Consider the following 27,120-nt stretch of genomic DNA (forward strand, 5'->3'; position numbering starts at 1 on the left):
AGAGCCATGAGACTCCAATCAGCATGAATGTGTCAACTCTGAGACAAAGGGGAGTGGCTTCCATATTTACTCTCACAGAGGCCAGTGTAGGGAAAGTGATGGTTCCGAGGTCAGGGAGAAAGGCAGGCCGACTCTTCCTGTGCAACCTCAGCTGCGAAGAAATGGCAGTGTGTGTGTGGGGTGGGGGTGGGGGTGGGGGGTGGGGCTAAGTCCCAGTCACCACTCCGGTCAGCAGCAGTGACTACCTCGGCCGCCTTTACTATGAACCGCTGCTGTGTCGAGGCAACCAGTGCACAGCCCTGGGCCCCTCCCCAGCAAGGGGCAGGACTGTGAGCACAAGGCATGTCTTTCTGTTTCTTCTGGGGCTGACTTCACGCAGGTTAACACCTCTAGCTCCAAGGCATCTGTCCTGAGGTGCAGAGTCCCTGTATTTTGTGCCAAAAGAAGAACAATGTCAAGTCTCCATAAGCTGTTTTAGCAATGTGAAAAACATTTCAATGTCTAAAAAGCTTTCAGATCTTCCTGATCAAAACTGCTTTGTGTCAACATCAGAAATTACATATACAAGAATAAATCAAATCGAAATCGACTTTTTTTTTTTAGATTTTATTTATTTATTATGTATATTGTTCTGTCTGCACATATCCCTGCAGGCCAGAAGAGGGCACCAGATCTCATTACAGATGGTTGTGAGCCACCATGTGGTTGCTGGGAATTGAACTCAGGACCTTTGGAAGAGCAGTCAGTGCTCTTAACCTCTGAGCCATCTCTCCAGCCCTCAAATCTACTTCTTGTTCAAAGTCCAGGTCATACCATTTTCTTTGTAATTATAAAAACGAGTCTTTCACAAACATAACCTGTTTTGAAGATCATGAGAGAATGCTTTGGAAAAATAAAAACAAAGGCCAGGGTGGAAAAGTAGCCCAGATGGTGGAGTGCTTGCCTAGCACGGAGAAGACGCAGCTCTAGCTCCATCGAGGACCAAGAGTTCAAGGCCACCATAAAAGCCAGTGCCAGGTCCACCTCAGTTTCCTCCGTGACGGCACATCAAGGTTTTAGATAAAAACAAAGCAGATACGATTCTACTTGAGACACAAGGCATGTACAGTGCACAAGGCACAGCGGTCAAGACAGCATCTGTAGAGCAACACCACAGGTCTTGGGGGAACGCTGACACCTGGAACCTGTCTGCCACAGACGACTGCAGCAACTTTCAGTATTGTTCCACTGGGAAGCCACTAAGCCAAAAAAAAAAAGTTTTAAAGTTTAAGAACAGATTCTAAGTATACATTTGAGCCACACAAGAAAACAAGAAGGCAGTACATAATAATAATAAACACCATGGTTAACAACTTACGGTTAAATAACAACAAACACCATAAGCATGCACTTATATCTAATAAAATGTAATATAGGTTTTATATATCTATGTATCTATACACACACACACACACACACGCAAATATATCTACATACATATCTACTCGTCCGTCCGTCCGTCCGTCCGTCCGTCCGTCCATCCATCTATATGACAAGTGTGCATTCTTTCTAAAATGAAGCACTAAAAACATGGAGAAGCCGGGCGGTGGTGGTGCATGCTTTAAATCTCACCACTCTGGAGGCAGAGGCAGAGGCAGAGGCAGGTGGATCTCTGAGTTTGAGGACGGCATGGTTTACAGAGCAAGTTCCAGCCCGGGCTACATACACAGAGAAAACCTGTCTCAAAAAACAAACAAAATAACAAAAACCATAGAGAATACTTTCTCAAAGTACAGACAACAATGAAGAGAGGACATCCATAGTCCATATAAATACATGCTTGCCAAGGTAAAGTTCTTCTTGACTCCCAGATGCACAAACACTCTGAAGTATCATAGATCTTGCCTCCCACTTTTGAGTTTCAACGCCAACTGGTATAGATTCTAAATTATGTAATTAATTTCTGTTCTTTTTCAATCTCTCTACTGTCTTCTCTAAGGCACATGTTCATTTAATATGAACTTAAAAGCAGTAACATCACACATTCCAGTTGCTTCCTCGTGGCCTTTTTTCTTAACAGTTGTCTCTGTATTTAGGAAACAGTTAATATAATGCAGAGCACTGGTTGCTCTGAAACCCCAGTCAATGCCTTCCTCTCTTGATCCCAAGGAACTCAAAAGAAGTCCTAATTGAAAAGAACACAAACATAAAAAGCTGATACACTGTAAGATTATAAAAATTGGTTTATTGTAAAAGAAATTCAAGAATAACCAGTTAAATTCTTATCCGCATGCTACCCACTACAGCCAGGAAGCATTAACCACGTTTACATAGGGAGGACACAAGGAAGACTACATGGAGGCCGTGATTCAGGGAAGGGAGCTCAGGTCCCCCGCAGTCAGCACAAGGGTTTGATAAGGTCAGAGCTGTCAGGCACCGAGGGCCGCTGGACACCGAGGTATTGCAGGCCAATGTTCCCGAGGGAGGGGAAGACAGCACATCTCACTGTGTGGGTGAGCTTCAGCGATGCAAAGTTTAGGAACAACTTCTTTACTGACAGCAAGAGGCGAGCTCAGTCTTTGTTGAAGAGAAAGAAGTTATGAAAGCTTTGCTATCACGGCCCCACTACCTTCACCAGCCCACGCCCACCTTCCCACCCTCCCCCACACTAAAGCTAGTTTGCCCACAGAGGATGCGGTCTGACTCTGTGGCTTACTGGCAAATGGTAGGCACTCACCAGTGCCCTATGGTCTGCACACTCACCACACACTGTTGTCTGCCATCCCGCTGCTCAGTTCTGAATTAGAGTGGAACTCCATTTCTGTTCTAAAGTCAATGCATCCTCCCCGGTGGCCGTTTCCCCAGACCTAATTCAAGGGTGAGTCTTCAGCTAGTTTCTTAGTAAAAGCCTTAGAGTCGATGGCTACAAATGACTATGAATCATCATGTATAATACACGGATTCTGACTATGAATCATCATATATAGTACACTGATTGCATTTTTTTGAGCACTCCAAGTACTGAATAAAACTTTTCTACTTCCATTCTTACACTCAACTAAAACAAAGGGCCAACAGATTTTTGCCTTCCTAAGCTGAGGCTTTTCATAGCAGCTTTAGCCAGGGAAAGAATTTGTTTGTTCATTAAAAACCCTTGAAAATAAGGGATTCTTCTAAAAGCATCCAAAGACCCTTAAATGACAGCGGTGCTAGCTGATGCCACTACAATTCATAACCAACTACTACTTCATAGCTTATATTGAAGAGTTAATTCATGCTTATTTGTTCCTTTAAAAAATACTCTTTGGAAACCATCATTACTCCTGGAGACACATACTCTAGCAATCTCTCTTCTTGTAAAAATAAAGGCATAATCATGCTTATCTTTAGCTCTTTGCTAAGTTCAACTACCCCACACATTCACTAGTCTGACCACTTTACCAGCCGACTCATGACCTCACAGCGTTCTACACACTCCCCCAGGGTCCATTCAGCAGGAAAGTGTGAGCAGGGTTTGTAAGAATGATCCTGTAGGTAACGTTTAGTCTGGTCTTCATTGCATTCACTACAAACGAGAACTCAAGTACCCATGCTTGCGTCCCAAACTGAGGCGAAGGCAAAAGGCAGGCCTGCCTCTAAAGCTCACTCCTGCTCAGTGACTGTCCAAGATGAATTGGTCCAAGGGGGAGTGAGGCCACTCGTTTGCTTCTGTCCAAGTCACCCAAGTGTATAGAGGGCAAGAGAGCGCCTCTAGGCTTCACCCACAACAAGAGCCCTTTCTAGAACACTGCCCTACCTCAAAACACCTGCAGGTTGCCCCAACCAGAATTTAAACTATCTGTGAAACATAAACTACTACTCATGTATTCTAAATGCATATGTTCAAGGCTACCATTTAAAAAATAAACTGAGGAGGGGAACCTTAGATACATTCTGCTATCACACTACCACAGACATTATAAGTGTGTGTACATATGTAGAAAGAAGATAACCAAGATTTAAATAGAATGGTAAAAAGCCAGGAAATACAGATTTCCCCCACAAAAGAACAATATTGTCCACCCAAGCTACACCTATAAACAACTTCACTAATTTGCCTACATTTCAACAAAATCAATCACCTAAAAAAAAAAAGAAAAGAAAAAAAGAAAAACCAACCAGCACCCACAAAAAAAAAAAAAAAAAAAAAAACCACTCAAACCTAGCCTAGAGTATGTGGCAATAATTAATATATGTCTATGGAAACTGTCTCATGCCTTATAAACTTCTAAAATAAAATCCGGTCACCACGTGACTAATGGTGTCACCAGAAGAAACAAAAAGCCCAGCAGTCTTCGAGTCCTCCCGACCAGCACTGAGTACTTAAGGTCAGATGCCGTGCTTTTTGGCTTGTTGGACCAGGGGGCCAAAGGCAACTGAAGCAACCAGCTCTTGAACAAACACTCTGACGTGAAGCGTTTGAGTCCCCAGTCCGAGTGTCCAGCTGAAGTGATGGGTAAAGACACCCCTGGCCAAAAGGAAGATCATCCATCATCCAAACAGGGTATTCGCCAGCAACCCCGAAGAACAGTAGTTACCATAGCAAGAGAAATGAAAGGGTCTGTTGTTTTGTGGTTCTGACTCTTGAGGGTCTGCTGTGAAGAGGTCAGCAACATGAACAGCAGCGATGGGCGGAGGAGAGCAGAACAGCGGATGAAGATCCCTGCTGGACATCTGTTCATCTGTTTTCTGTATCAGCCAGAGACTTGCCCACTGGCTTATCTGAATTTCAGGGATGCACATCTTCGGCTCTGTGGATCCGTCACAGACTGGGAGGCGGGTGCCTGGCAGCTCTATAACCATGTGAGAAAGCTTTCTTTGTCTAGCTTGGTGGCGGCCAACACAGACTCCATGTCATTGAGGATGTCGGAACTCAGTGCTTCCTGCAGGCTGGGCATCAGCTCCTCCCCTTCTATGTTCATGGCGTCTCCTTCCAGTGTCCCAAGGTCCACATTTGTCCCAGGGATGGCTTCAAGGTAGTCTGGGAAACGACTCTGCTGTGAAGGCAGGGTGCTCTGGTTGATAGTGTCACCTAGTTTGGGGGGAGATAAACAGCATTTTGTGAAGAGCACCAGAGTTGTCCTGCATGAGCAAAGAAGCACCCAGAATCTACCTTAGAAAATGACACACAGATCACAAGGCAACGCCAAGTTTGCATGGGCCTCACCATCTCACAGACGTGCAATGTACAGCTTAGCTGCTCATTACAAAGTGGAACAGTCCCTGATGGGGGCCTGAAGAACTGAAACTTCCTTGGAAAGCTAAATGCAGCGCCGTCTTTCTCTCTCCCAGAAAGGAGGCACCATTCCTAAGAAGATCAAGACAGAGGGTCTTTCCTCTCAGATGCACTCGAGAACACTAACATAAAAGCGTGCAGACATGGTGCTCTACTCTTGAGTCACACAACAGCACGAGTCCTTGAGGACACGTGACCTCCCCAGACTCAGTTCTAAGTTCTCAGACTACCTACCTGCCCATAGGCCTTCATGTATCCGTGACATTAGCTCCCCTTGGAGCTTCATCAGAACTTACGTTCAGGAAAACAAACACCATTTTTAAGGGGCTAAAAAGGAGACGTGAGGGTGAGAAGAGCCGAGACGGGCAAGGCATGAGGTGGGGTCAAGTGGCTCCTACACGGGATTTCAGATCTAGGTGGACCCAGGGGAGGCAGGGAAACAAAAACAGTTCTCAAAATTCCACCCTCCTGCCTCAGATAAAAGCAGCCATGAAAGACTTCCTGGACACTTCACGCTCCCAGCTAGTGCTCCTCACCCCTCCAAGGCAGAGGGAGGTCTTAGCTCTTCAATACCTCTACAACTATTTCAACAATAAAACCAATGGGTTTTACCCTAAACTCTCCCACATCTAGCTTCCTAGATCTGTAAAACCTTAACCACATCAGCTGAACCAAAAATATCTAGAAAAAAGAGATAAGACAATGAATCACATAAAAAAATTATCCAAAATTTAGAACACAAACCTAAAATGAGAGACTTCTAACAGACCCCCCCAACTAACACGATAACAAAACAGACAGCAAAAGATGGTGTGTGCCTGAAATCTCAGCATTCTGGAGGCAGAGCAAGAGGGTCACAAGGCCAGCAAGGATTATACAGCAAGACCTTATCTCAAAGAGAAAGGAAAAACCAACCCATGTTTTTTAAGGCTCATGACTTAATCCCAGCACTCCAGGCGGGGCCTCTGTGAGTCCCAGGCTACACAGTGCAACCCTGTCTAGGGCGGAAGGAAGGAAAACAAGACACAAGTTCTTATCTTTGCTCAAAGTAGTTCACTAGAGCCAATGACCACCCGTAACTGAAAGTGAATACTTGCCTGTATCCATTTCATCAACACTGTTCAGGAAGTCATCTGGGGTCCGCGGGACACTGTAGCTGCTCATGCTGAGGCCACTGTCCGTGCTCTCATCTCTAGAGTGATAGGTGCCACTATGAAAACAGTGACAAAGACCGACAGAAAAAATTTCCATCAATCCAGGGAAAAATAAACATGAATTACGCATGACCATGACTGTCAAGAGGACCAGGGAATGATGCTTGTACTGTAGTGCCTCTTCAGAGCCTGACAGGCCCCATCCTACAACAGGACAGACACACTGACCCAACTAAAGGGACACCTAGGAAGGGGCTGAGAGATATCCTAAGCTTGGTTCCAACTTGGAGAAAATGTGACAAGTTCCATTAACTATCTTGAAGCTTGGGGGTTCCAAGGCCCCAAGTCCCCAGAGGGAGGTCAAAACCTACACTCCAGGTGGGCAAGCCTGCATGTTGAATTCCCAGCTCCAGAGGCAGAACTCTAGCCAATTAAGATCCAGAATGCTTTTTTGCCAAGACAGATGAGTCACCAAAGATAAGAGTTCCCACAGCTGGAGCTTCTTGCTTCTGTTGGGGGAGGGGAACACCAGATAAGAGGCCCAGCTTCAGAAGTGAAAGATCAACAAGGCAAAAGGACTTCAGGAGAAACAGGCGCCCACAACATTTTTACTTAAGGCTGAATGGAAAGTCTCAGACTGTACTCACGAACAACAGAAAACAGCCTTGAAAATTCCTAAATAGAACACTTTCCTAAGTGACGGCAGAAGAGCGGCTGGATCAACTGGAAACCTGAATTCTACTAAACTAAAACAAAGACCAAACCCCAAGGGCAGCCGCTATTCCTCCTGGTTTTTTCAGACCACAAATGTAGACGACTCTCCTCACATGATGGACACTTAAAGTGTTTGTTGTTTGGTTGTTTAAATAAAACAAAACAACCGGACTGCACCTGGGCATTAAAAAAAAGAAAAAAAGCTCTATTCCAGCCTTCTTCCCTAACTGTTCCACGCATTTGCCTCATCCTTTCCCGGCAGCTGACAAACATTGGTTTATGTCTCACAGAAATCCAAAAAATGCACAAACTTGTCTCTGAGACTGTTGGCATACACACAGTCATGTGGATCAGCCCAGGATGCCTGTTAGCTTTACTCTGAATGTTGGGACGCTGTCCCTACAGGGACACCCATCAGACAACTGAGTCGGTGAAGGAGGAGGTGGGGGCCTCACAGACTCAGAAGCCACAGGGGAAGCCCACTGGGATCTGGGGAGAGCTCATACTGTTTTCTTGGGTACAATTGCTCTCTATCAAACCCCAGTTTATGCTGAGCGCGTCTAGGACAGCCTGACAGGCATGAGAGCTGCTCAGGGGACAGTGGTGAAGACAGTGTAGAAAAGAGCACACACTCCATGGAACCACGTCCCGATCTGCAGCAGAGTGAGGACTTGGAGGACGAAGAGGAGGGAGCCTGGAAAGTCACGAGCAAAGCTGTACAAAGGGGCACCACTGAGACAGGTGGAGTGTGCACCCAGGGCAGTGCTGAATTTAAGGTGCAGCACAGAAGACATCAACAGTCTTCTTCAAGAAAGAAAACTGCCATCCATGTGCATTTTGGAATCTGGGTACTGATTCTGGGACCTCAGCCTTTAGGAGGCTGAAATGAGGACTTAATTCTGGGGAAAGTCTGGGTTGGGGGCCAAGACTTTGCTTGAAACAGAAAAGCCGAGAGCACAGCGAGTGAATGACGTGAGGGACAGAAGGCTGCACCCGGAAGGTCTGCACTGATCTCACAGGCTGACAACGTCATCGACAACTGTCAGGGAGATGTGCAGCCCGCCCTCCCCTGCTTCGGAGGAGTTTGATTTCATCCTCAGATAAGCCTTCAACAAAACAGGTACTGGAACAACTCTGGACCTTTTCTCCCGGGAGATTCTGTGGTGGGGCCTTTGCTCATCATCTCCAGCTCCAGTTCAGAAGCACAAGCACAAGCTTTTGTAAATGTACTTGACTGTAGACCGAAATTTAAACTCTGTGTAAGACCCAAGAATGCCTTTTACTGTTTTCAGACAGGGTCTCACCATCCAGCAGGCTGGCCTGGAACGCGTCACTCAGCAGCTGAACTCAGCTCCTGTGTCAGCCCCCCAAGTGCTGGGACCACAGTGAGCTACGCCCCAGGTCAGATTTATGTATCCTTTCACGGCTTTGAAAACCTAAGGCTGGAGAGATGGCTCAGCGTTTAAGAGCGCTGACTCTTCTTCCAAGAGGACCTGAGTTCGATTCCCAGCACCCACATGGCAGTTCAAATCTGTCTGTAACTCCAGTTTCAGGGGACCCTGACATGCATGGCAAAAACACAAATATACATAAAAATAAAATAAAATATATTTTAAAAAAAGAAAAGAAAAGAAAACAAACCTACCCACCGGGCCAACCCCAGAGTTTACTTTCTTTTGACAAGATGATTTCACTGTGTAGCCCTGGCTGTCCTCAAATGCACAAGCATCAATCCCCTGCCTCTGCCTCGAGTGCCGGAAGTGAAGGTGTGGTGGCACAAGTTTACTCCAAGACTTTAAGGATGATGGGAAATCCAGTTGTTCAAAAACATTTCAACAAGATTAAAAATACTTTTTGCTAAAATTAATTTTTTTTTTCAATTTAACTTGTGAGAATTGAAAATAGTTTTCCTAAACCTTTTTGTTTTGTTCTTTTTTGTTGTTGTTGTTGTTCTTTGTTTTCTCCGAACAGGGTTTCTGTGTAGCCCTGGCTTTCCTGAAACTAGCTCTGGAGACCAGGCTGGCCTCAGATTCAGAGATCTACTTGCCTCTGCTGGGATTAAAAGCATGCGCCACCATTGCCAGGCTCCCTACACCAATTTTACAAGTACGTTGCAAGCTGGGCATGATGGCTCAACTTTGTAATCCTAGCACCTTGAAGGCTGAGGTAGGAGGACCACCGATCATTTGAGTCCAGCGTGGGCTACAAAGAGAGATTGTGACTCAAAATAGAAGAGGGGAGAAAGATGAAGAAGAAAAAAGTATATTGCTTAAAAGTACTTTGGGGAGGAGGGAGTCTAGCCCACAGAGTATTCTAATCTTTTTCAAAAGCAAAATTAACACAGCAGTGTAGTTTTAGTTAAATATTAATTATAGATGGTTTTCAAGCATAAAAAACAGATGGCTAACCCGTGGCAGTTCTCAATGCAGTTCTGGGAACATCGTCCACTCGAAACCCAGGGACAGTGCACTTATTACAAGGCACCTGTAAGTTGCACTGTTTAAAATAATGCCACCAACACTTAGTTCTGGGTGGGACACAACCTTATATTTTATCTCCTTATATGAGAGTCTTAAAGAATACGAGGCCTTACATGAATAGCTAGCTATGTGGAAAATTCCAGCCACTGATCTTTCACTAACATGCTCAGGGGCTAAGGGGCTGTCCGCTTACATTCACAGGAAGGCATTCACATGTTTCTTCAAGACTGCATGTTGGAGCGTTGACCCAGATCCCTTCCACAAGTCTGAACAACTCGCCTTCTTGTACGGGATGCAGCTTTTTTAATCCCCAGCTTTGACTGCACTTGGCATTTGTGGAGAAATGGTTGACAACTATGGGTCCTGGCACACACAGATGTTCAAAACAGTCTCAACAAGCGCAATGAAGTGAGACTCCTTCCAGAAACTGGCCAGTATTCTCACTAACCTGTTAAGGAAGGGATCTGAACTATTGGTTGTCATTGTTCTCAATTCCTGAGACATCCCAGGAGAAGACACGGCATTCTGAGTTCCTCCATCCTGCTCCAGTGTGGGCAACTGGCTTCGGAGAGCTAATTCCTTAAACAAACAAACAAATGTAGAGAGAATCAGTCTGCTGATTAACAAATTTGTTGCTAGATTTAAAAGAGATAAAGTGCCACATAAGAGGGGTAGATACAAACAAACAAGGGGTAAAATATTCACATTTTTCTTAAAGCTAACATGTTTCCTAATTAGAATAACCAAATTCTTCTATACACTTCAAATGACTAGAAGGAACTAGAAGGAACTAAGCTGGAGACACGTCAGTTTGTCTAGTTGTACTAACCCCCAAACATGCACAATCAACTCTTCCATTTCACTTTTCTGTTCTTTATTCACAAAGACCCCCAAATCCTCCCTTGGGACAGAATGGCAAGTCCTCGCTTTAGACAATAATTCTTAGACTTTGTCATTACTTACCAGCTCTCAATGGTTTGGGGCCAGCAATAAAAACAGAACAGAAAGAACATGTGTTGATTTGTTGCAGACTCCAACCCTCCCCCAGCCCCAGCACTGTTTGTACTCTGCGACCAAGCCTCACTGACCTCAGGGACTTCCCTGCCTTGAGCTGGACAGAGCTGAAAGGAGACTTTGGGGAGACATTTCTTCAGGGCTCCAACAGAACTCAGGAGAATCCTACCTGGACATCTGGCACAGGCTGAAGGCCCTGGGGATGCTTCAGAAATTTCAGGCCAGGGTCTCCCACCAGCCGATGCCTTCACTGCTCTGCCCTACGACTTGTGGCTGCGTCTCCTGGGCACACAGCACCCTGCACAGGCTCCTCTCAGCCCACTGTTAACTGACTTTGTAAGTCACAAAGCATACTGCCAGGCCTCTCCGCAGTTTCCAAGAGCCAAGGCTGCTTTTGAGTCACACCCCCTCCGGCTCCTCCACCCACATTACCACCTCAGGGCGCAGGGCTGGAGAAACCTCTTCCTCCACAGCCACTCGTGATCTCTCCTCTCTGTAAACCCCAATCTTTTACCAGGTTTATTTACACCCCTGGTCATTTCATTCTGTAAACTGCAGCTCCTTAACTAGAGGTGCTTGAGTATTCAGGTTTTTGAACTTGCATGGGGATGTGGGAGGGAAAGATCACCTTAAATCTTTGGTAAATTTGAACGCAAATTTTACATTTTCTTCAATTATGAATGGACAGTAACAGTATTCATTGTAGTTCTGATCTTTCATCAGTATTTCCACAGCTCATAACTCTTTATCTCCATAACATATTATTGCTTCAAATCTTTAAGTACCACTTATTATGAAAAGCTGTGCAATAAATTCTCATTTATTAATTTGATAAGCATTATTAATAAAATTTTCATTCCTTAACCACCAGGAAAATGCAGACCAAAACTAGTTCAAGTGACTATCAAGGAAACAAACACTGAGGTAGGAAAGTTAGTTCAGCCACAGTGGAAATCAGCACAGACAGATGCCAGAAACAGGAGGACTGACAGACCAGCTGCACCGCTCCTGGGGAAACACCAGAGGGAACTGACTTCCTAGAGACACTTGCACATCCATGTTCGTGCTGCATTATTCACAACAGCCAAGATTCTGAGGCAGAAGTGGAGACCCAGTAACAGATGCATGGGTAAAGAAAATGTGATATACGAGCACAATGGCCTTTACTCAGCCACAAAGAACTGAACTATGCCATGAAGGAAAACACATGGAAATGGAGGTCAACGTAGTGTGTGAAACAAGCCAGACTCAGAAAAACCGGCATCATATGGTTTCTCCTATTTTAATCTCAAAAAAAAAAAAAAAAAATGTATGCACACTCATACCCACAAAGGCATAGGACTGAAAGGCAGGCTGTTTGGAGGAGACCAATGAGGAGAAAGAGAAAATGTGTGCGTGGGTAAATATGAGGAAAGCATACATGATACACATGTATGAAAATGTCATAATGAAGCCCACTGTTTTATATGCTAGACATTTTATCCTTCCTGTTAATTTATTTTTATTACATTTATTTGGTGAGAAGTGACTCTAATGATGATGGTGCACTCCTGTGGTTTCTCAAAACTGTTTTTTTCCATGGGAGACCTCAAGCTAAGCCCTGTTCTTGGATGACCTTTTTTGAATATTCAGCCCTTCATACTCCAGACTCTTCCTACTCTGGTCTCTTCTGGCTTCTTCTTTTGTCCCCTCTACAAGCCTGAACTCATGACTAATTAATGAAATCTACACAAGGACTTTTCAGGTTCTGACACAGTTTTATCTCCATTCAGGGAATCTCAATCTGGAGCTGGGTGCCTGGCACTCAAGTGAGTCCAACTCTTAAGCTGAGATTGCTGGAAAGTGCCAGGGCTGGGGAAGGGAGACCACACAACTATCCATAACGGAATCATTACAAGTAAAAGGTCTTCGGCTTTCTCTGGGCCCTGTATCTATGTAGGTAGAGTGTGTGTGTGTGTGTGTGTGTGTGTGTGTGTGTGTGTGTGTGTGTGTGTGTGTGTGTGTGTGTTTCTTATGCAGTGTCTGCATATTCATTCTTTAGTGGGTCAAGCACATGTCCACTCCTTTCCCATTTCAACAAGATGGAGACCACCAGGCCCAGCCTTGGATCTTGACTGTTCTTAGATCTTGCCATCTCTTCCTGTTCTATATAGTTATTTAACAACTCAGCCTCTCCTATCAGCAGATGCTGCAGACCCAGCTCTCTAGACTCTCTGAAAAAGGCATCTGAGGGATGTGAAGGAACCCAACCTCAGAAGGGTACCTGAGCCATAACCAAAAACTCAGCTAAAGTGACCTTGAGAGGATCAATGAAAACAGCTGGCCTTACTGTGGGTTGATGGCATTAGTTTGGCATGAAACCAGAACCAAAAACACTGGTAGCACACACACAGATTACAGACATTATACTCAAGGCAAGAATATTTATTTGGCTGAATTCTGAAACTTATAGAACAGAACTGATTAGGTACCCTACATAGTTCTGACAGAGATTCACACTGCAGGTCAATGCCTTCTAACTGCACAGTTCTGTGACTGCTGCTACAAACACCAGAATCAGCCCTCAGTTTTCTCCTGCTGCCGCTGCTGCTCTCACTTCTGACCTCAGAGAACCGGGGTCTGCACTTCCTGCCCTTCCCAGTAAGTGTTTAAATCAAGTTTTGTGTGAACAGACCCACGTAGTATGTACTCTTTCATCTAGTGCATACACACACACACACACACACACACACACACACACACACACACACACACACCCTACCGACCTAGACTTAAGCCAGGTGAGGTGATGGCGCACACCCATAATTTCAGCACCTGGAAGCTGTGGCAGAAGGATTCCCAGCTCTAAAACCAGCTTGGGCTATAAGACACGTGTCCTGAAAACAACCCTAGAACTAGTCTAAACCCCCCGCCCCCATTTCTGATTATTATTACTGTGTTTATCTTTAATTTTTAAAAGATGACATCATTATTTAATATGGACCCACATACTAACTGCCTTCCTTTTTTTCTGGGTAGTACTGAGGATCAAATTCAGCACCTCACACTTGCTGGGCAAATACTGTAGGAGACAGTGTTATTGAACCCAGGCAGGAAATGCAAGTCCACCTCAAGAGTCGCAAGTGCTTCCTTAGGAACCATCAAGGAAAGCCTCAGACCAGGCTGGGACCACTGACTTTGCTCACAGTGCAGAGCCAGATTAGCAGAGATTTACAGGCTCACTGGGAAAAGCTACTGCATGTTTGAATTATTACAGAAGAAAATGCACTAAAAATACTTACTTGACTTAGAAAAAGTCAAATACTCTAGAAGAACTATTTGACCTTTGACATAGAGCAAAAGCCTGACTAGGCCCTGGCCAAACTTCTGACTTGCTTACTTCCCCATTTTTGAAAGACTTTCACAAACTTTTCCAACTACCTTTGGGAAAAGAGAAGTTTGAGAAGTTTAACAAACTCATATTTTTAGCACAGCGGTCTAATTTTAGGCATTGTGTTCAAGATGAACTAATCCCCAAGCTCCTCGGAGATAGAAGCAACTTGCAACATCAAATGGTTTGGTGAAATCACTCTTGTAGCCTATCCAATTATGTTCCAGGCTTAAGTTATAACAGCTCCACCACACTGACCCAGTTAAAGAATAATGAGTGTGTTTTCAGTAACGAGTGTTTGCTCCTGTGCTGAGGACTGACCTGGTAAGAGGCAAGAACTCTACCACGAAAGCCACATTCCCAGACACCATGTGTTTTGACAGGATAGCTTATAAGGGATCCTTTGAAAAATCAGTTCACTTTGATGGTCACCCTCTTTCAGTATTTGACTAGGTAAAGCATGGAGTAGGACACACTCCCAAACTTCCATCTCGTTCTGAGAGCTGCCTTAAGTCTTCACAAAATCACTTGGACAATGTGCAGAATGCTTGTTTATTAAGTGTGGCTGTCATGTGCCATTTACCTCAGCACTTTCAGGTTTGGCTACTAAAATCACATACACGTACATTAAGGAACGGCTGGGAAAACTGCAATAACCCTTGGTTTTGAAAAGCACCATCTAAAACAGTGGTAGTGGACACACGTGATTATGTGTAAACGTGCCCAGGTGGATCTCTATAGGAAGAGAGGTTGCTGTTTATAGACAATGCCCAAGGTATGTGATTAAACAAAAGGTGGAGGGGAAGCCACGTATGTTCCAGCCTGTAATCAGTAGTAGGGTGGCTGAGGCAGAAGGATTGCTTCTAGTTCAAGGCCAGGCCAGGTCACAGAAAACAAAATAGAACAGAAGTCAGATCATGGGCAAAGTGATGCCTCCCCTGCCCCCCATCGTTTACTCAGAAAAAATTCACATTTATGTGGGAAATATTTATACTGACTGTTCATTTCTCTAGCTTCCAACAGCTCTTGAAGCCAACAACAGTTTAACTTTATTGAACTCAATGCATCGTATCATATTTGCTGCATATGAAAATACAAAGATTAGCCATCTGAGGAGGAGGCAGTCAAGTCAACCTATACTTTCTTATAACAGCTGTTGTCTTTGGCAGTCCTGAGCCATGCTGCAAACCTCTGCCTCTGGACACTACACGGCACTCGAGTGGGCAGTCGTCTGCCTGGGGGGGGCGTGTTTGTGAACTAGAAGTCTGAAGGTAGGAAATAAAGAGTAACTCCAAGATACATATTCTTAAAAACAGTCTGATTGGAGAGAGCAGTCTGGACCAACAATTCCAAAATGGCAGAACCAGCCATTTATTTTCATTGTTCAAGCATTAGCTAGGCATGGTGGTGCATGTTTGTGACCCAAGTTCAAGGCCACCCTGGTCTACCCAGTGAATTCCAGGCCAACCCCATCTCAAAATCTGAAACAAACAGACAGGGTCTTGTCAGTCTCATTTTCCAACTCATCTTTAAGTCACAGTTATTCATTATTTCTAAAACAAAAAACATTAAGTTAGACTGGGGATTGTAGCCTAGTGATAGAGCTCTTGGCTATCTATTACACACAAGGTCTTGGGTTCAATCCCCAGGCCCACGAGGCAAGAGAAGAGGACCTAGACTGACCGCTGGGAGTCATGCATGCCAAGCAAGCACACTCTAACAATGAATTGTGTGTCCTCACCCCTTTATTCTGAGATAGTCTTGTCTTGAACTGGAGATTCTCCTAGTTCCTGGGCAGCCAGGACTAAACAGCCTCTAACAGGTTTAGCTTACAACACTTTAAATCATTTTTTGGTGCTAGGGATCAAATCTAGGACACGACAGATATGCTAGCCAAGTGCTCTGCCACTGTGCTGCCTTCCTAGCCCTGTTTCTTAATGTCTGTGTCATCTACCAAATTATTTTCAAATCCAAGACAACTCTTTTGACTGATACAAGTATGAGGTGTACTTGACCAGCATGAGGACTACACACTTCTCAGCTCTGGTAGGCAACACCACAAACACCTGAAGTACCTGTTCTGAGGACCACACTGAAATTCAAAATGGTTTCTGATACATTTCTAGAGTTTGGTCTTTTGTAACTTGGCTCAAAGCAAAAAGCAAACAAGAAAAACAAAACAAAAAACAAACCAGAAAGCACCTTATGGCTCCACTCCCTTAAGAGAGATTTTAGTTAGTAAAATGAACAAAGTAAGAACTATTGGTGTGGGGAGGTGACCTGTCTCACTGTGTAGCCCTGGGAGGCTGGGAGCTCTCTATATAGATGAGGCTGGCCTTGAACTTGCAGCATTCTGCTTCCCATTTGCTGGGACTCAAGGCAAGTCCTGCAGTTCCAGGCATGTTCCTCGAAGCTCAGCTTTCCCTTCCATTTTTACACAAAATTTTCTTTAACACGCCCACCAAAAAATAAAGCAACCATTGAGAAACCAGTCAAATAAGTCTAAGATTTATGAAAATGTAGGACTTTCAAGAGAAGAGAGAAAATGTTGGAAAAATTGTTAAAAGGATTTGTCTGCTAACTTGAAAGCCAATTTTGGGTTGGGGAAAAGCCAATTCTTTGCTATTACTAAATTCACAAAGAAGGACTGTCTTTGGCAACTGTTTTCACGTGATTTTGCTATGTCTGATTAAAACCATGGGACAGCCGAGCCTCTTCCTACCAAGTGTCCATGTAGCTGGCCAACGTCCCCAACACTAGCGCTCCAATGCAGTGCTCCTGAGGCACACCGAGGGGCACTCGAAGAATGGCAAGTGCTGACCCACAGCCCCAAAACACTGACAGCGGCCCTTCTAGGAAGAGTGAGACTGACTTTCCACCACCCAGAGCTGGAGCTCACTGACTGCTGAGGTAAGACACTTTAATTGTCTATTTCTGGGCATTGCAACAGTCCTGATGAGGACACTCTTAGGGGAGACTTGGCCTTAGAGGAAGCAGCGGTAAGAGAGAAGGGGATGGAGCAAGGGTCTCACTGAGGAAGAACACCTTACCAAATGCAGAGCCTCCTGACCTCACAATGAGCCAGGGCGCCTCGCAGGCATGAGAGAACTCCAGATGCTCAGAACCACAATTTCAGAAGAGAGGGAGGGAAAGTGCACCCGGAAGCTATTTCCTCAAAATGTGTCTCCCTGAAGACCTTTGCAATGATAGAGCAGCACCGCCTTGTGACAGAGACCTGGTTAGGATGCAGGCAGTGTGTGCTCACACTCGCAGCAGAGATGTTCACAGCTACAGTTTCTTCTGGATTGTGGAAATGAAAACTTATGCTCTATGTAAGGACAATTTCCCTGAATCCTGTAAACACACTGTAATAAATTATGGCGACAAGTTCCATATTTAATTATGAAGATCTAAAAATGCCTTGAGAGTCTTTCTTCTTTTGATAGGATTCACACATGCCTTGAGGGGTTTCATTAACCCACAGGGACGAAGTACAAATGCCACAGAATCCCAAATACAGATGTGATTTGTTAACCTGATCAAAAGCACTAACAAAGTTTTTGACTTTAGTAACTTAAAAATGCTGACAGTGGTGGCACACACTTGTTAACCCGTAACTGAGAAGACAGAATCCTGAAGACTTCTAGGAGTTCAAGGCCAGCCTGGTGGAAGCAGGAAGTTACAAGACAGCCAGACCTACACAGTTAAGACCCCGTCTCAAAACGAAACCCACCAATGCACACTCTGGGACCTGGTGCCCGCCGCCACCCGTCTATACAGGTGCTGTCGGCTATGAAGGAGCCACATTTCCTTCTTGTTCACACAGGCGACTTCTACTAGAGGAGTAAAGTCAAGCGAAACAGTGACTGTGACATTTGCAAGTCTGGAGCCTTCCTTTCCCATGTCCTCATAGACTGGGGTGAGCAATGTCTGGCTGACGATGGCTGACTTGATTCTCTTGTAAACCTCTTAGGAAGATCTTCCCTGCCAAGTAGATTTCTGCAGGCCCTGTCTACAGAGTTCTAGGACAGCCAGGGCAACACAGAGAAACCCTAAAACCCAACCAACTAAACAAACAAATAACCCTCAAAACGAAAACAAAATCTTTCTTGACACTGTTGCATGTTGCTTTGGCGAGCTGAGAGCTCTGAAACAGAAGGCAGAGGAAGGGTCTCGAAGCCCTCAGGAGTCATGTTCCTTTCTGTCCCTCGCCTGCCCATAGTTCTCACTCCCTCTCTCCCCAAAGGCAGGCCAGATGGCAAACAGAATCCTCTCCTGCAAGGCACACCACACAGTCCAGAAACATCATTTTCCCCTTACTCTTCAAGGAAAGGGCGCTGAGAGCTCACCCCAGAAGTGGCACTATCTGCTGACTTTCCCCAGAGGTTTATCAACACTGGGTCTTACCCTCTTTCTACTGCTCACTGAACTGCAGTATCAAAACTGTTTCCCCTGGATCGTTTCTGAAGGCTCTTGGGTCATGTAAAACACTAATTAAATACATAGATTGTGCTTTCCTCTACTGTTCTGGCTTTTGTCAGAAGTAATAGTACGCCCCTTATGATAATTGAGAAAAGTCACTTTTCTCTTCTCTGTACGACGTCTTAAGGTCATGGAGAAAATCCCAGGCTCCACCACCACAACTGAATATACTGATAGACAGCTTCACAACCACCAGTATGCTGACAACTAAAACATGCAGCAAACCATTTTTTGTTTTCAGAAAGGGTCCTGTGTAAGTACAGGCTGGTCTCAAGCTCACTCTGTAGCCAAGGTAGGCCCTAAAGTCCTGATCCTCCTGTCTTCACCTCCCGAGTACGACCATGCCCATAAATAAAAACATGCAGCTTAAATCTTTAGCATGTGTAGTGGCATTTTAAAAAATTATCTCTCAAGTATTTTTGATCTAGATTACACAAATTTAAAGTATCAGTTCCAATTTTAACTCCTTATGATTTTAGCCAGGTGCCATGGCACACATCTGCCATCTGGCCCCAGGAAGTTAATGCAGGAGTACATGAGAATTCAAGGCCATCCTAGCTTACACATAGGGTAAAGTCCTTTCTTTAATAAAAAAGGGTGGTGGTGGTGCTGGAGAGATGGCTCAGCAGTAAGAGCACTGACTGCTCTTCCAGAGGACCTGGGTTCAAATCCCAGCACCCACATGGCAGCTCACAATGTCTGTAACTCCAGGATCTGACTCTCTTGTACAGACAGACACACATGCAGGAAAAACACCAATGCACATGGAAGTAAATAAATTTCTAAAAAGGAAGGTGTTTAATATCTCTGAATTCCTGGCAACTTTTCTACAGCCAAGTATTTTCTATTCGAGTATGAAATGAAGATCTGAAAGCATTTCTTTATCAGATTTGGGTTTAAGATAGGAGCAAGAACAAGACTTTCAGCATCTACTTCTGACTTATAGGACTTATGACCCGAATGTCAATCTTAGGAGTCAGCGCTAGCTCTCGAGAATCACTAATAGAAGACACTGTTTCAGAGAAACACAGAAGAGGGGACTCCAGTTTGTAAGATCCAGGTGCCGCACAGTGTCCCTCATCCAGAGAGAGCCTGCTCTGCTCCAGCTGACTACCACTCCCTTCCTGAGTTTTGTTTAAATGAAGGCATATATGAGATAAAGAGAACAGAGTTCAGGTCTGGTGGTACACAGCTTTAATCCCAGCACTTGGAAGCAGAGGCAGGCAGATCTGTGAGTTCAAGGCCAGCCTGACTCAAAAATTGAAAAAAGAAAAGAGTTTATTTTCTTACAAAGGTAATTGTTCTCTGAGGATGGCATCTGACTTCAGCACCGAGGAACTCCCCTGGCAGAGCATCATTCTGCTAGTCCCTGCCTCTAGAGCCAATCCAAACACGACACCCCTCTGCTTAGCAAAGAGCGGCTCCAAGACCCTGAGGTATCTGGCTGCAGGAGTGGCAGCCATCCCAGCACTGTGGGCTGAGGCAGGAGGGGTGGGGTGAGGGAGAAGAGGGGGAGCATGCTTCATGGCTGCTTCTGCTCACCTCAGAGAGGCGCATGGGCCCTCCAGCTCCCCACTACTTTGAGTGTCATACGGCAGAAACATATAGGATCTGCTTCAGTTTCTAGAACCCAACCATTCCCATGGCTCAGACAGGAGTCTGTCAGGCAGGAGAGCAGCCGGGTGCTTCCATGAGCAGTGTGCCCTGGAGCTCACCATGGACTGGGCAGAGCTCGATTCCCCTGGAGCTCTGACATTTACAATGTCCTCCTTCACAAGAGAAAAACTGAGAAAAACCTTTATTCATTGTGATTTCCAAAAACAGCCTACAAGTATATAAACTACTTTTTTTTTGCTATAGCTCAATTTACTGATTCTTTTAAAACATTAGGAAAAAAAAATTGAGACGAACAAAAATTTATTTTAAGCTGCTCAAACAAAAATCATACACATTTGGAGGCTGGCAGAATGACTACTGAGATCCTGTGTGTGAACTAGGAAGTCCTGGGAGTCTCCAGAGCCACACACACACCCTGGGAGGATCAGCACAGGCAGACAGTCCTCAGTCCCTTGGAAAAGCAATGCTCAGTGTCCTGGGAGAAAGATGACTCAAACATATCCACTCTGGCTCATCTCCAGTGAGGACAGGGCCAGGAACACGGTGTCTCTCTTTCCTAATTTAGTTATCTTTTTCCCCAATGCTAAAACATCATATAAGAGCCTACCTGACATTTTGGAGCATTTGCTGTGCTGGGATTGATATTCCGTATTGCCTAAGAGTAAAAAATAAGACGGATAAAAATTACTTTAAGCCACATGGTTTGGCTGTGTAGGCTGACTTATAAATTGTATCCAGATATCTTACCATAGAACAGAATTCCCAAGCTACCCAAGAAACAGCAGGCTAAGAAGGAGAGGAGCCAGCAAAGTCACCACAGAACAGACTGCCCCTCACAGTCTAGCAGCATGGAGGACAGACAGCAAGACTTGGCGCCAAGACAAAGGCAACATTTAGTAACAGTCAGGTAGGCTCTTTGCTTCTGTGTTAGATGAAGCGGGAAGAAATAACTCTCAATGTTTCAGTGATAAGACACAGCTGTGGATGGAAGAAGTTCACAAGAAGCCTTAGGATGTACTCACACTTTGGATTGCTAAACAAAACAGTCCATTCACATCAGAACAGAGGAGATCTGTCCCTTCAACACGAGGCAACAAACAGGAGGTAGCAGAGCAAAGGAGCAGACGTCACCTCTAAAGGGGTCATCTGTTCAGGACCCACCACCCGAGAACAGTTAGAAAGTCTTTAGAAGAATCATACAAGCAGCAGAATTGGTCCACCAAGAAAACCAGGCTAATTGATGCAACAGGGTGACAGCGGCTCATTTCTTGACTTTAAAACGAATGTAAAAACAGGAAGACATTGACATTATAAATTAAGTGAATTTCTTATTATGAAAGCTTCTTGATTTTTGGTAGCCCACATGCATGTGACACTGTGACTTGCATTTAATTTGACCAATTTATTCACAACAGAATAAAGACAACAAACTTGGCTTTATTTTTTACTTCTTTTTATTTCTTCTAACAGCTACACACTGAAATCCTTGCTATCCACTTGTTCTCAGCCTTTTATGGAACTGGAAAGTACCCATCCTTTCTTGCAGTGAGGAGTAAGTGAGAGGGGGGTCCCTTGCATGAGGATGCTTCCTCTGTGGTCTTTTAGAGACGGGTTTTCAAGACCATTCTCCCCTCATCCGCTGGCATAAACTTTGCCAACCACACCTGGATCATGGGGACACACTATGAACGAGCACCAACACTTAAAGTAGGAGTCTGGCTCAACTTAATATATCTTTAAGGTCAACATTCTAGGAGCAGAGTGTGTGTAAAACTGATTTTAAATATGCACAGTAGCTATGATTTGGGAAAGGCAACTTGGGAAGAACAAAAACTATTTTGTGTTTGTAAACATCTTGGGGGGGGGTGTTGAGTATAAACGATAAACTTGCCTTTTTTTTTTTCTTTTCAGAGCTGAGGACTGAACCCCAGGGCCTTGCGCTTGCTAGACAAGTGCTCTGCCACTGAGCTAAATCCCCAACCCCAAACTTGGTTGTTTTACAACCAAAAGAAAACTAGGGAATCCGGGTAAAGGAGATTTTATTTCTGAGCATTCTCCTTTTGCACACTCTTGTACTGTACTACTGTACTGTTACCATCTATTCCAAGAGTTCACACACAAATGTAAAAGATCTACTGCTTAACCAAAGACCAATTCCCCACTACAACAATAGCTTAAATACTAGAAATAAGGTAAACAAAACAAACAAAATTGTTGGGTGGGTCTGGGGATTTTGTGAACCCAAGATCTCACACATGTTAGGCAAATGTCTTTCACCAGACTACACCTCAGCCTCAAACGTGTTTTAAGATAATTTCTTCTTATTCAGCCTGAAGACCAATAGCGTTTTCTGAAGAGAAGAGTCTCACCCTGGCAGCTCCTCCTGCCCCTCAACATGAAAACAACGCACCCAAGACACATTGGGGTCTGCACTTGGGGATAATTGTATTCTGTCTTAAACGAAATTCTTTGTTTTAGCAATACTGAAACATTTGTCATTAAAGAAAATGTCACGCTGGTATACTCTACAAATAACTCATGTAAGGCAGATGTTTTCTCTGGGGATGGCCCAGGACCCCTCCGCCCGTGAAGCTCTCAGAACATGGCACCTGTGTCTTGGCTTCCTTTGATTTTTGCTTACCTGCAGTGACGATGGCCCAAACAGGTACTTTTCATTCATTATTTTCTTGTTTGCTTCGAGACAGGTTCTTATGAAGCTCGGACTGGCCTTCAAATTACTATGCAGCTGAGGCTGCTCTTGGAACTCTTGACCTTTTTGCACTGGCCTTCCAAGTGCTGGGTAAGAGGTGTGTGCCACCACTCTGGCTAACACAGCCCTTCATGATGCATGACCATGAGTTATAGTATGTTACCCAAGGCCAGTCAAGGAAGAGGACAAGGAGAGGCCAGACAGACCCGACTTACATAAAGCCACCATTTCCCTAACCAAAGCTGAGATCCAAAGCACAGACTTCTGTGGGAATGCAAAGACCGAAAGAGGAAGGCTGGACTCTAACCTGTGGCCTCACCTGCCGCAGTAATTCTTGCTGCTTCAACCGCAGTCTCTCCTTCTCCATCTGCAGCTGCTGCAGCTGCATCTGCTGCTGCTGGTTGGAGTTGCCCCCACCCAGGACACCTCCCTGTGGGCTCTGGGGAGCCAAGGGTGGCGGCTGCTTCACTGGAGCACTCTGAGTGATTCTCTGGTTCATGGCTGAAACGAGACAAAGATGTGTCCTGAAAAAACTAGCAAAGAAGAAAGTAGGTCTGAAGAGCACAGACGGTCAGCCGGACGCCTCAGGTGCCACCACAGGTGATGGCTGTGCCTCACTGCTGCCACCACAACTGCTACAGAAGCCCCCAGCAAATGGAACGTGGACAGCACCAGAGAATAGGAATATGCCACCCAAGTGGGCAACCTGTACAAACACAGCCAGAGGGGGCCAGCAAGGTACCTGACAGAGAAAGGTATGTGCCACATATAAAGCAGGATGGAATGGTACACATGTGTAAGCCCAGCACTTCTGTTGTGAGACAGGAGGCAGAGGCAGGTCATTGTTGGGTGATCTAGGGTACGCAGTGAGAAGACTGTCTCAAAAGTAAGGTGGGAAGGGAACTGATGCTAAAAAGTTGTCCTCTCACTTCCACACAGAATCTGTGGGCATGCATGCACACATGCATGCACAACCATTAAAAACAAAGTTGGAAAGAGACTTTCTACAAAGGATATAAATTTAATTTGAGGAGAACACAAGCAACAAAATAACCAACCTTGACTACTAATGTATCCCCACAAAGCAAACGCACAACAGTGACCCCAGTGTCCTCCTGCAAGTGGGTAGGTCTCATTAAACATGACCATAACCTGGGCATATCACCGGGAAAGTCAATTCTTTTGTCACTGGACCCACATTAATGTCTGCTCTCTCTTGCACCATGTGAGTCCCAGGGTCAGACTCCACTCACCAAGCTCAATGGCGCCTTTTCCAGCCAAGCCTCTTGCTTTAGCCATTTTTTTTTTTTTAAAATCAATCTTATAGCATCCCTTCAAGAGTCTGACACTTCCCAACAACAGGGCAGCATACCTGATGCTTTACAAGGACATTAAAAAGAAAGCAAAATTAAACTGCTCTTTAGCAACTAGCCTCCAAGGCAAGCTCCTATAAATCCCACCCTCTTTTTTGAGCAAACTAGGCCTTCTTACTGTCCAGTTATGAATCTTCCTAGGCTGTGGGTCTAGCTGAATGACATTAACACTAGGCTGTCTGTGAAAGGCTCAGAGTTCAAGCCTTGTCAGATTGATGGGTCTTAAAATGCCCTAGAAGACATGCCTCTGGGGCTGTCTGGGAGGATGCTTCCAGACAGGCTCAGCTAACAGGAGAGGAACCATGCTGAACATGGATGGTATTAACTCCCAAGCTGGGTGCCCAGACTGAATAAAAGGGGGAGAGAGAAGCCTACAGGAGAGAAGCAGCCTCGTTCTGCCACAGCTTCCCCACTGTCGTGAACTGCTCTCCCACACTCTGAGCCAGAAAAATCCTCCCTTCAGGTACTAGTCAAAGACACAAGAAAAGTAATATATCATCACAGGAGCAGACCAGAAACAACAAACAGGCGTGAAAAACAGTTGAATAATTATCCACCAAGGCAGAAATTCTAGCTATTAGGATAAACATGAAATAGGAACCCTATCTTCTCTTTCAACTACCTAAATCTTCGAAGATGTCAGCAGTTATTGCTACAGAACCAAGAACATTGGAAGAAAGAAAATCCGATCATTCCCTTACAGAGCCAGATTTTGGGAAGACCTGATCCATTTTGTCAGACCACACAATGGTTTATCAATTTTATTTCTATGTCCTTCTCTTGTTCCTATACTTCTACCCCAACCCAGATTTTCTGTATCCCTGTCCCTTCTCAATCTTTTCAGTCACATTTACTTAGTTTACATAAATTTACTCCCTCATAGGGTTCAAGTTAGTAAACTTACCTTCACATCCCACTTGCTGCATACCTGCATTTTGGAATAGACTCATTCACCTCTGGTTGTGACAGATACCTTCTACAGTGATTTCTATGAGTCATGAACTATTTAGAAGCATATTTCTAGTCTTCCAAGTTTATACTTTAGATCTTTAAAATAATTCCCATAAGCATGCAGAGAAACAGAAATACAGTGACCCCACGTGCCACTCCCCACGCTATCCACTGACAGCTCATCTCGTTGCACCTCCAGACAAACTCCAAGACCCTATGTGTGCACACTCAGCTCTCAAGCCAGCTCTTTCCTTCTGCCTTATTTTTGAGGCAAGTGTGACTCTTCCACATCACAATTCATCATCAAAGGAAGTCAGGACAGGAACCAGGACAGAAACCAATAGGCAGAAGCTAGAGGCCAGAGAGAAGAGCTGCTTTCTGACTTGCTCCCCATGGCCTGCCCAGCCTGCTCACTGATAGAACCCAGGACCACCAGCCTATGGATGGCACCACCCACAACAAACTGGGCTCTCCCCCATCAATCACTAAATAAGAAAATGCTCTACAGGCTTGCCTACAGCCCAATCTTATGAAGCATTCTCTCAACTGACTTTAGCTTATGTCAAGCTGACATAAAACCCTCCAGCACAGTCCCCCTTGCTGTGTACTCCTAATTAGACGGCTCATAAGCTTCAGGGTGATCAGCCCGTCTCCACCTCCAATCTTACAGTAGAGTGCTAGGGTTACAGATTCGATACAAGACATCATGCCTGCAAAAAGCTGCAGGCTCTTCAGGCTTTACTGATTCGTCTCACCAGCCCTCAAAAATGTGGAACTCAGACGAATAGTTCAGAACCCATCTCTCAAACACAGAAACACTAAAAAACCACAAGCAAAAAACATGATTAATTTGTTTAAAACAGAATCTGAACACTGTCCACAGGACACAAAGCTTAAATGTGTTTTAATAAAATGATTCTTTAGATCCACTTTTTCCTTAGAAGTTCCAAATGGTAGCAATTTATCATCCTTCACAGGTGCTAATCTCAAGTTCTAACTTTGCCATGTATCTTAATCACTTGAAATTTAGTTTGTGCAGGTTAAGAGCAAATGTCTGACTCACACCCTGAATACATTGTTCAGGTGAGCTGGCTCCAGAGCGTCTTCTCCAGCAAGCATGTGTGTCATACCAATGGGTATCCTGACGATGCTCACGGTACCATTTTGGAAGCTGGTGGAAGCCTTTGAGTTCTGTCCTTGTACTATGACAGGGTACCTGAGCAGCGCTTCTGCTGGCTTTTAGTCATCAAAGAGTATTCCAGACTCACTCTGACCCCGTTCCAGATTTCAGCCACATCCTCAGTGCTAACAGGCAAGGAGACCCTTCTCCCACAAACTCTTGCAAAATTCTCCAATTTCCCTCATTTGGGGGTGAGAGATAGTATGTCCATCCCAGGGTGTCTTCACTTTTGCTAAGCCTATTCTACAATCTTCACAATTTCCTATTCTCCTTTTCCCCCTTGTTGTGAAGAGCAATCCTAGGACCTCGAGGATGCTGCGGAAGCACACTACCACCCAACACGAACTGCAGCTCCGGTCCCCATACTTGTACATGAACCATGCTCATGTGGTTTTCTACATGATAATCTTCCTTTACGTTGGTTATTTGACCTCATCACCATGGAGCCCAAGCTGGCCTCAAACTCCCAACCCTCTTGTCCCAGCATCCCAAATGCTAGGATTCCAGGCACAGCGTATGTGGTAGGAATAGGAAATCGTTTGCTTGTGATGTAAGGTAGACATGAGTTCTTTCAGCTTTTAAACTTCCCTTAATTTCTCTCCATGGGTTCATAATTTTCACTTAATTTTTACCACCTACACTGGTTCTTTGTTGTTTCTATTTCTGGATATCCTACTCTGTTGATTACCTTCCTATATGGTGCTGTCACACAGTGCAAACCCAGCCATACACAAGGACAACCTTCATGTTTAAAGAGCTAATAAAGCAGGCTATGTTTTAAAAGTTAGCTTCTAATTTCTGGGTTTTAATTTAATTGTATT

The 27,120-nt window shown here is 44.7% G+C and overlaps 1 protein-coding gene across 8 annotated transcripts in view; it reads right to left on the bottom strand.

The window, feature by feature from the left end:
* Positions 1-2,204: 2,204 nt before the first annotated feature.
* Yap1 (Yes1 associated transcriptional regulator) overlaps positions 2,205-27,120 on the bottom strand; it is an 84,335-nt gene continuing 59,419 nt past the window's right edge. For 2 of the 8 annotated variants that reach the window (XM_076575625.1, XM_076575626.1), the window contains exons 5-9: positions 23,103-23,296; positions 20,693-20,740; positions 10,051-10,181; positions 6,352-6,464; positions 2,205-5,050 (exon numbers count right to left, since the gene is read on the bottom strand). In XM_076575625.1, coding sequence (XP_076431740.1) covers positions 4,812-5,050; positions 6,352-6,464; positions 10,051-10,181; positions 20,693-20,740; positions 23,103-23,296 — 725 coding nt within the window. In that variant the 3' untranslated portion in view covers positions 2,205-4,811. The remainder of the gene's footprint in view (positions 5,051-6,351; positions 6,465-10,050; positions 10,182-20,692; positions 20,741-23,102; positions 23,297-27,120) is intronic. The other 6 variants (XM_076575627.1, XM_006983784.4, XM_076575628.1 and 3 more) reach the window with 3 other exon arrangements.

This window comes from Peromyscus maniculatus, chromosome 7 (assembly GCF_049852395.1).
Source record: "Peromyscus maniculatus bairdii isolate BWxNUB_F1_BW_parent chromosome 7, HU_Pman_BW_mat_3.1, whole genome shotgun sequence".
Lineage (NCBI taxonomy): Eukaryota > Metazoa > Chordata > Mammalia > Rodentia > Cricetidae > Peromyscus > Peromyscus maniculatus.